The sequence below is a fragment of the Opisthorchis viverrini genome (genome assembly GCF_000715545.1).
Source record: "Opisthorchis viverrini unplaced genomic scaffold opera_v5_47, whole genome shotgun sequence".
In the NCBI taxonomy this organism is placed as follows: domain Eukaryota; kingdom Metazoa; phylum Platyhelminthes; class Trematoda; order Opisthorchiida; family Opisthorchiidae; genus Opisthorchis; species Opisthorchis viverrini.
In genome coordinates this window covers 517,012-527,891 of record NW_008751702.1, presented here as the reverse complement: position 1 = coordinate 527,891, position 10,880 = coordinate 517,012, and the positions used below count along the sequence as shown (strand labels likewise).

At 42.5% G+C, this 10,880-nt stretch overlaps 1 protein-coding gene across 1 annotated transcript in view; it reads left to right on the top strand.

The window, feature by feature from the left end:
• Window positions 1-2,947: 2,947 nt before the first annotated feature.
• Window positions 2,948-10,880, top strand: part of T265_03287 (hypothetical protein) — a gene marked incomplete at both ends in the record, with an annotated part of 10,896 nt that continues 2,963 nt past the window's right edge. Inside the window, 3 exons of the mRNA XM_009167733.1 lie at window positions 2,948-3,046; window positions 3,171-3,426; window positions 3,619-3,759. Coding sequence (XP_009165997.1) covers window positions 2,948-3,046; window positions 3,171-3,426; window positions 3,619-3,759 — 496 coding nt within the window. The remainder of the gene's footprint in view (window positions 3,047-3,170; window positions 3,427-3,618; window positions 3,760-10,880) is intronic.

Below are 10,880 nucleotides of genomic sequence, written 5' to 3'. Positions count from 1 at the left end.
GTGGATCAAAAAGCTTCGTCACAACTCGTCTTTAGCTTGTGCTGTGGTTTCTTCTACGTTTTAGGCTTTTGGCATGCATGTCATTTGGTTTTTCCTACCCAAGTCTAAACAGCGTTTTTTTCAGTGGTCATATACTCCAATATCTCAAATTTGATAAATTAACAAGGAATCGCCCTATATTTACTATCCGCGCAGCCATTAGTCATTAGCATCTTTTGCCCAAGAGTAATTTTCATCAGCATCACAAAGATTATCATATCAAATGAGCTAGGATTGTTTCAGCGTTCTCTTGCAGTTGAGTTGAAACTCTTTTGAATTACAAGTGAGAAGCTAAAAAGGGACCTGACTTGTTTTTTTTGAACGAAGTCATTCTGTGTTCACCACCACTGTCCCATCACATGATGGCTTCGTTTTGTCAGTATCATTATAAAAGCCCACTCTTGGAGACATAATTGATATAACATTTTAACCTTTTTGCCATCCAGCCCTATTCCTAAGGACAGTGTACCTCGGGAACGTTTACCACTCCGAGACAGAGTTCTGTTCAAGGAAGCCACCGATCACACGCGAGTTCGGCCTGTGACGTTCCATGTGCCTCACACGTAAGAAAAACATTTACGGGTTTGATACAAAGCAAGACTATAAACGTTTTTATGTTTAACAGCTGAAGGTGCATGCACATGAACGCAATATGTAAATGATTACAGTTGCCTAACTTGTTTAAAATGTAGAATAGACAGCTTCTAAAGACTCCCACTCGGCCAAATTTGGCAAGCAACAATATTTTTGATGCTTCAAAGAGTGGTGTGATCTAAAGAGTTTTTTCAAAGTGTGTTGATATCGAGCCAACAACGTCAGGGTTTCACTCATCCCTAGGAGCTCCCGTGACTTGGTCACGGTAAAACAAAATAGTAGTCAGCTGTTTACTGGTTGCGCATGTCTTTGCCTGAGGAGAATACCATTGTTTTTTTACAAGACAGGGTTTCTTGAAAGGAAGAATTAAGCAGTAAACTAGGATTGTTAAAAGGGGGACCTGAACCTCGGTTGGCGAAATACAAGTTCACAATTTCATTCACTAGGCCAGGTTGAATAAAGTCAGAGAAAATCCAAAGGTGATGACACTGTAAGAACTCTCCTACAACACTGCTTCGTTCAAATCGATTTGTGATGCACAGCGAATACCGAACTAGCTATCGACATTGAGGAGAATGAGTTTGTCCTTGGCAAGACAATCTTATTTTTATGTTGAGGTTGCTCCATGAACGAAGGAATCTGATGGTTTGACGACAGTTTTGAAGTACTTATTCTATTACGTTGATTATCAACCCATATGGACTTTGGCATTATTCATTTCATTTCAGAGGTCTTAAAACTATCTATCAAGCTGATTTTGATCAGCCTTCAAGTGTCCTTCGAACAGAAGACCGTTTGTGCCCGGTCGAAACGCCCTTTGTTCTTCCAGGTAAAAAAGGTTTTCCACATTTTTGGTACTTTTACGCACGAATTTCACGATTGCTCAAAGGCCTGGTGTTATAGACATCCAAGGTTTTGTGTTAAAAAAACCATTAATGTCCATCGACCTGGGTGCTATCGAAATTGCGATGACAGGGAACTCATTCCTCTAAGTGATTAATGGAAATATTATGGTTACTGCTCTGAAGAGAGCGGCTAGAAACGATCTCTTGAGAGTGGTCTCTTCAGGAAAAAATATAGATTTGCTGTGTGCAAAACATTGGTGATGCAGTCAGAAAAGAACCCATTTATGCAGTTGCCTGAGTACACAGCAGTTTATCACACTACATAAGTTAAAAAGTTTTTCTGAGAGGTGCGTCACGCCGTTATCGACATCAGCGGAAACTTGGTAGCATAAGGCAACGAATGCCTCAGTAGTGGTGGTTCTCACCCAATTTCGCGAATACTGGTAACGATACAGATAATACCTAACCGGCATCTTGTGAGAGGGGCAGACCCTCTAGGCACAATAAACGGCCACGGTGCTGAAGTTAACTAACAATAAGCAAATGTTATCTATATCATACTTTGTCAAGTGGGTTAACCGAAACAATTTGCCTACTTAACGCATTGCACAGTGCCAAGTACTCATTCGCAGTGAAAGTAAAGTGTGGCATGGTATATGATGAGATTGGGCACCCCAAACGGAACTCCGCAAGAACATGGAGAAAAGCAACAGTTCGTCTTATGGGGAAATATGTACCTCCGGGTGAGGAGTTGATAAGTGGCTGTTTTCAGTAGATAAAAACACAAAATGTACTACCACATGAGGTTACCCTGGAACAACTGGCACGAAGGTGTATCTGAGATTGATATTCTTGAAACCAAGGCTTTCTGCCATGTTGATATTGGCTGCTTCCCTTGGGGAGGAAAAATCCGACCATTTTTGTCGTGTTCTTCGAGGCGTTCTTTACAGAAGGAGAAAGCATCATGAAGAAACGCAACCATACCATACACACTCCTTTCTCTTTCAGATCCAGACTTGAAATCCACATTCGCCACGCCGATGATGTACGAAACGGAGTACTCGACGATCGGGCAATGCAAACGAAATCTGTTATGACCAGAAACCCACTACACTTGACCTTCGGTTACCTGAATGATTTACTAAAGATCTCCTTATTCCCATTCAGCTCTGCGACGTAGATGTCATATGTCTCAAGATTAAACCTAGCTCATCATTGATTTTTCCTTGCCCACTCACCTGTCCATCCTACACTTTGAACTGTAACATAGATGGGTCTCCCAGTTTACCAGAGGAACAAAATAGGCAGTAAGTGTCAAGGCTGATTTTATCTGCCTTTCAAGTAGAGTTAAGCACATATCCAATTAACATGCTTTAAGAGTAAGTTGTCAAAGGGAAAAGAAGACAATATTTACACAGTTAAGTGTGAAACAACGATAAAAACTCTTAATTAATGATGAATTAAAAAACATGGATCGGGAAGCGAGTACGATTAAAACTCTACGATGTGGAATTTCCGCGCACGAAATTCTCGGTTCCACAGTTGGGATGGAACCATCTGTTACAGTGGTAAGGGCCTTTACCAATCAACCCAGTCGATCCTGTAACCGCCGTCACCCTGGACGGAGATCCCGGGGTTAGAGAAACCAGTCGTCATAAACATTGACATGTATAACTTTCACCCCGCTAATAGCGTTCTTGCATCGGGATTATCGCCTCCACTAGGTATTTCTCATCTCCTAAAATAGTGAACAAACAGAACTGGAAATGGTCCAATCGCGCAGTCAGAGGCGCCCGTGTATTAAAGTTATTGCCTTCAGTGCGTGGCTACTCAATTTACGGACAAATTGAATATGACTTCGTCTCAAAGGCTTGGTTCTATGTTGCAATGTCCCGCTTTCCGGTGATCGAAAGTGTGGCAACTGGAACCAATGTGCACATGGCACACGGTTTATAGCTGCTAAATTGAATTGACCTAAATGAACTGATTGGGCCATCGCTTCCGAAGCGTGGCTCTCACACTCTAATTCTCCTTATCTTCGGTGAACGAAGCTTCAGCAACTGGGACCACTGCATTTCAGTGCATGGTTTGTGAGCTGAAATACTGATCGACTATCGTTTCTGGTTGTTTTGTATTAAAGTATTGCCTTCAGTGCGTGGCTACTCAATTTACGGACAAATTGAATATGACTTCGTCTCAAAGGCTTGGTTCTATGTTGCAATGTCCCGCTTTCCGGTGATCGAAAGTGTGGCAACTGGAACCAATGTGCACATGGCACACGGTTTATAGCTGCTAAATTGAATTGACCTAAATGAACTGATTGGGCCATCGCTTCCGAAGCGTGGCTCTCACACTCTAATTCTCCTTATCTTCGGTGAACGAAGCTTCAGCAACTGGGACCACTGCATTTCAGTGCATGGTTTGTGAGCTGAAATACTGATCGACTATCGTTTCTGGTTGTTTAAAGCGAACATTAGTTTGCCGGTTGTACGTTGAATATTATACCGGACTGATTTAACTTAACGGAAAAAAACGGTAAACAAGAAATCGCAACCAGCAAGCCTGCTTCTTGCGACATATTCAAAGTTCAACGTAATGATTTTCATAACCAATTTTACGATAAAACCGATTGGCGAACGGGCAGAAGACAGTGTGAGGCTTGGAAGAAAAGGAGAAAAGCTCCCCTACAAAGATGCCTAAAACCACAGTGAGTTAAGTGATCGAGTGATACTTCGGATGACTGAATAGTGATTTCTATTGCATGTATTTAAAATTTAAATTAGCTCCGACCAGCAATTCCGCCATGAAACCATTTTTTAGTCCAACCGGTCATCTCACTTTCAAACGCTCCCCTCTCGAAAACGTTGTATTTCCGTTTCCAATGAGTAAAAGGTAATGAGTTGTTAACAATAATGTGATAACTGGTGAGAGAAGCTCGAGACATTGGCTTTCTTGCCTTACTGATGAAGAACTTGGTTACCTTTCTCATATACATGGACAACTTGAGCAGCTAGACCAGTTGAACTGAAGCTAACTCGTTCAGGGTGATTTTTCAGCCATTCCATGTTTCTATCATGTACTTTTATGTCGCACACTACGTTACCCTTGCTACCATTTTGATCGTCTTCAATGGCGTATGCATCTGGGACAACTATTATACATGATATGACTTCCGGAAAATTGGTCAAAAGTCCACTCCCATATACATTTCGTTAGAAGCCATTCTTGAAGAGGTTCGAAAATGTTGCACTCATATCCGTCATATATAGTATCCCTCAGAAAATCCAAAATCAACTAAACACCAGGTTCTGCTAAATTTGGTGGCCTTCTGGTCGTTGGTTTGTTCGCTAAGCTGGACAATTTCATTACAGACGTTTCACCACCAATCGAGGTAGCACAATCAGTGCGTCGATAAAAAGCGTAGTGGTGCGTAGCGAGAGGTTGATGGTTGTGCCTCTGGTGGCCTTCTGGCGAATTTGACTTATGGCCGCAGCAGTAACCTCATTTTAAATGAAATTGCACCAAACCCACAAGCTTGGCTGAAGGTACTTTGGAGTGCTTTTAAAGTCTCTTGACTATATAACACCGTACAGTTGAGAATTATTTGCGGTTTTACGTGAAAACTGTGGAATTGTTGAAATGATTCTTTGGATAGATGTGAAAGTGTCCCAATACGGTTCGTGGCTCCGTGACGCACTCTGAGGTCACAGTTACTCTACGAACGTGTTTGGTGCTCTACAGAAAACCCTCCAGAAAGAGATAACCTTAACAGATAACCATTTTTTGGGGGGTGAGGACCATTGGTGCGGACTTAGTTTGCAGCCAATCTCAAACATTTCGAGCGAAACCACTCAGGCTGAAATACACTTCCTTTTGTTCGTCACGCTATTGGGGGATCAAATGCACGAGGTCAAGTAAATATTAGTAAATCAACCAGTACGTACTAGTTGGCTCGTGTGAGATGTTGGCTCCAAATCAGATAAGCGGATAACCAGCGCGGTACTGAAGGGCACACTGTCGTTTGCGAACTGCAGTTGCGCTTGAGGGATACTGGGTTGAATCTACTGCATCCGGCGTTTTGTAAGCGAATGCGCAGCATTAAAGTCTCCTCAGGATTTATTTAGACCGATATTTGAGATATCGAGGTATACTGATCGTATGGTATCACTTCACCAAGCTCCCTGCCTGTAAGTGGGGATTCACTTCATAAGTGTTCAATGTGATGTAAAAATGTAAAATAACGTGGTGAAAATTTGGGAACTACACCCTGGCAGTGAGAGCAATGGGCTGTCAGGAAGTTCTTATAATTACTGTTGTATGATGACGGTCATATACAAGTGCAGCTTCCCAAGCTAGGTTGCATTTCTTTGTTCTGAGGGGATGACACCAAGTGCAGAAATAATTGATTGCGTAATGAAACACACTCATCCGCGAACCAATTTGGTTTTGCGGGAGACTTACCAGCTACCCAGATAAACCTCGGTTAATAGTCTTAAGCAACTGAACGTGCTGCACCAAGCCGCTTCATGCTTAAATTTGTACGATACTTGGGAAATCGTAATACAAGTATGGACGTAATACACTACTCATAAGGTCGTTGAAAATTCTTCGACAGCCCACGACCGGTTTCGCTCTTCTTGGGGCCCATCAGGTAGGCGTAGTCCCCAATTTTCAATCAACTTTATGTTCTACTTGCTCGTTCTACATCCCGTGATGCGTTTCATGTCGTGTTCAACAAAGAACCAGATTCTCAAACTTTACAAAACCTTTCCCGACGTTCATTCGGAGTAAAGATATTTTGGAGCGTCTTCAACTTAGTCGAAGCGCATCCTGGGAATCGTCTTCCACCGGCTGTTTCCTTTGTCAGGGAAAACATCGTTCAGACCTCATGGTGACTGATATCAGATACCAACCAAACGGAGGTAGTTGTTACCATCTAAATCCAGGAACATTGTGTCCTACGCGAATACCGCAGATACCTCAGATATCTTGTGCTGCAACTGTATTGCCTTGTGCATACTAATTCCAAATTTTCGTTGAGGCATCAAGCTTTGATATCTGTTCTGCTCAATATAGGAACTACTGATGCCATCAAAAATAACTAACCAGCACAAAATCACCCCAAAAGTGGTTCTGGATGAGTCAGACCGTGCTCATATAGGGTTTAATAAACCTTGTTACCGTCATACCCTAGCACACTAAATAATCCTAAATTCTAACAGGATATCGGAGTGAGGAGAATATGGACGTGGAAACTGAAAAGTGATGAAAATATGCAAGTGGAATTAGTAAAAGTATCCAAGTATGCAGACGCAGCAGAATGTGGCCAATACCGATCCTTGTTGTCCGAGAATAAGATATTCGGCCGTTTCGGGGTGATAAGACTGACAAGTCATTTTATGATCTGGATAGTTTCTCCCAAGTGGAATCAAGGTAGACTGCTTTCGATATACTGGATGCAGATACCACACTTCAGGGTGAAATTATATCAGGCAGCGGTCAGGTTAAACTCCGGGTGATTACAATAGGGTCCGAGCAGTTATCCGCGGAATTTGCACAGCACACATAGAGCCCGACGTCATCTGGATTTAATCATGAAGCCAGTCTGAAAATACGATTCCGTTATTCAGGTAGTTTTAATAGCTAAGCCTCGTGGCCAATCTACTCATTGCGTCTCGTCGAATGACTCGGAAAATATATGAGTAGGCCAATTTTCGCATATTGATAATTGTTTCGTTGTGTCCATGACAAACGCATAGACAATAGTTCAACATTTAGTTTAGGTCAGTTAACAAGAACGAACAGGAACTGACGATCAGTATCTGTTATGTTCGTTAATAGAATGAATGGATTCCCGAAATGAGCGAATGAGTCTAACTCGTTCGTCAGAACTGGCTGAATGACTAGTAAGTCGTGGAAGTCTAGGGTGAATTGGTTCACTGTGTTACGGATCAAATATCCCCCTTACATGGTCCAAATAATGCAACTAAACAGGTTCACATTTCTCGTCGACCGGTTATCTATTCTGGAAGCATATTCAGCACAGAGTAACAGACTTAGTCCACGATTGATTAGGAAGTGACGTTAAAAGTCAATACTGGGATTCCTGGCATGTGAGTCTCGTAGCTCATTCTTCAAAGAGTTGAAGGTAACCTTTATCGTGCAAGTAACGTGAAGATATTCTCCACCTTGGCGATAACATGGAAAATGTATTAAATATGCATCAGTCAGCAGGGTCGACACAAGAATAAACCCAACCACCACTCGCGAGGCTCTTGGAAATTACCAACCCTTTCCTTCCAAATGAGACTTTGATCCCAAATTTTGAAGATAAAGAGACAAACCGCCTTCAGTATATTTAAATTTGTCCAGCAGTTTCACCTCTCATTGTTGACTTACTAGTTATTGTAACTCAAAACTATCTATATGGCTCGGTGTGCGTTTTTTAGAAGTATGTTTCACGGTGACGTCGAGTATCACAAACCAATGCTGAAAGCGTCATGTAGAAAAAGCCGCATCAAAACAAGAGATTTTTTATGTCGCAAGACGAATAGCAAGTTGGTGTTGAATAAAAACCGGGAATCCTATCGAATGTTACCAACTTGATTACTGTTTTCCCCTCCATCTATCATGACACTATCGAGTATAGACGTTTTCATGGGTTCGAAGTTCCGCGGGGGAACCAGGGTCCAATTTTCATATTTGGTTCGAATCAACCCCGTCTTCAGGGCATACTGCGTTCATCTACCGCTTACGTAGTCTAGACACACGACAGGGACGAGCGGTTTTTTTATCAGAGTGGTTGCAATCAGAGATAACCACAAACCCGACACCGTGACTGGCCGTAAACATAATAACTTGCTAAATGCGCGTAAAGGATTACTCTGTTCAGGGTACAAAAATTTGGTAGACATTTGGCCTCAAAACAAGCGGCGGATCGATCACGGGAGGAATCCCTTCCCTTCCCTTATTGTTTTTGTTCCCAGGAACATGCAGACTACATTTGAAAACCAACTTATTGGGAATAGGGTAGTACTTATTACCTAAAAGGCCTTTTAACTGAACTGGAGAAATTTAGTTGTAGTAGTAATTAACGAAACACCGATAACTTGGTCTTTCTACAGAGGACCAGATTTCCATTTCACACTGGTAACGGAGAAAGCTAAGTCATCTTGATCTGGTTCCTACAAACTTGTGGAATCCAGAAGTACGGAACTGCCTGCGACTGCGACATAGCACCAAATGAACTGATTGCACCCTCCAGATGAATTACACGCAGTATATCTTGCAAAACAAACTAAGTGAAAATGGGCTATCTAGCTGGCCCAACATCAGCGAATACGCTTCGAAGTTGGAGCAAACTCCTCCGACCCGAGTTCCCCAATAAATTCAGTTCACACTTATGCACAGTCACTTAGATCTTTCAACGAGAATGGCAACAGTTGCTAACACTTAAGACTTTATTTTTTCCTACAAATAATTGAATGGCCTAGCATGAGATGATTTCGTATAACCTATTTTACGGAAGCTAGCAGCAGAAAATACTCGAAATTCTTGATTAAGCAAATAGTTGAAGAACTTATTATTAGGAACGCTCCTAGTCCTTCGTAATCTCTGTATGTAACTCCCCGTGTTGATAAAACGCCAGCTAACTGCAAGTTCCCAGAGGTGAACTGCTTCACGGCGGGTTGCTTTAGCCTGTACGCGTAGCTGGCACTAGTGTCCACCCACGCACTGTTGCTGTGTTCACGGTCCCGTGTCTCACCATCGGTTTTCTTCCCTCACGCAGATGTACATCTAATCAGTTTAGTGACATGAACGACTGAGTTCGGGCACGATCGCCTGGTTCCAACCTCAATGCTCACATCACACCAGCGTGAAGGGTCACAGGATAGCCTGTCTCTGATGCTTCCACATAAAATTCAAGAAGGTACTACGTTCTTATGCACACCATGTATGCACCGAAAGTTTGGTCATGTATGACACCAGACAATACGCTCATCCACTTTCTCGGCAGAAGCGCGAACAGTTATGGGCGCAGCTCAAAGTGCTAGGGTATGCGAATCCTCGCTAATCGGTCATAGTAATCAAATCGTGATTTACGTGTCCGTTCGCGCACTGGCTAGCTGAATATTGAAGCCCATATAGACAACTCCAAGTTTACGTGCACTGATTTAACGACAGCTGCTAGTCTTTGCGACCAGCGTCTTGAAGTATTCAAGGTACGAACTACGCAGTTGCCTCATTTGACTGGTCAATTGATGGAACTCCAAGTTTTACGATGCCAAATACATGAACGTTGGGCTGACATCATTCATGCATGTAACTGTCAAAGCATCTGACAGGATAATTTTAGTGTTCACACAGTGTGAAACTGGTAGTGAACCTGAGGACATAGACTTCTGTTTGATACTATGTGCTGAGCATAAGATGCTTATTTTTGGATGTGTAACAGTTCACGATGGGTTGAGCGCAGATTGAGATATAACACAATGAAATGGTGAGAACCACTAGGTATGAAGAGTGACAAAAACATAAAACGGCGGAGAATTGGTGAAATTTATAATATAAACAAAAAAATTGTGTTAAGGTCTTCAAAGTGTTATTCACGGGCTAAAACGAGCCGACAGATTATGGGGTAGGAAAGTGAGCATTATTACTGATACGAGTGGATGGAATGTGAAAAATTCATACCGAAGGCCTTTACGGCCACTAGAGCGACTCGGGAACACAGAGTGCACGTTGACTAATGTTGACAAAATACTGATCGCATAAGTGAGGAACCAGAGGAATGCATGTGAAGTAGTTACACCATGGACAGTTAAGAACCGGACTGAGCCAAAATAAACAGAACATCATGACAGACAAAGCGAGAAAAGTGCAAAAGCAAACAACTTCAATCGGGATACGTAGTCTCCTTTTGTTTGGTTTGGGCTTGAGCCGACAACGACTGGGTAATCGAAGTCTCGAATATGGCAAAAATATAAAAGTCAACAAACAGCCAGCCACAAACCCGCCAAGGTGGGCAAAATTATCTAGCCATGGGAACAGTCCGAGCACGAAGACACCAATCGGATACAGCACGTTTTTTCGTAAGCGCTGCAGTGTTCGATGGCGCATTGGGGGGAAAACCGATGCCCTTCTAATGGTAGACAAGGAAGATCGCTCACTGTGTTGTTGGGGACGCGTCAACCGCTGACCCTCACAGTCATCCAAATCTCCTATGATATTGTACGACGGTCGTGTATGACGCCTACCTACACGTACAAAATAAGAAGAAAGGACATGCTAGCAAGCACGATATATTGACCAATAATTTGCTCAAGACAGTACTTGCAACACATAAATCAGCTTGAAATGGTAGGCTCTATAATAGTCCAGGCTGTGCCGTTCATATATATA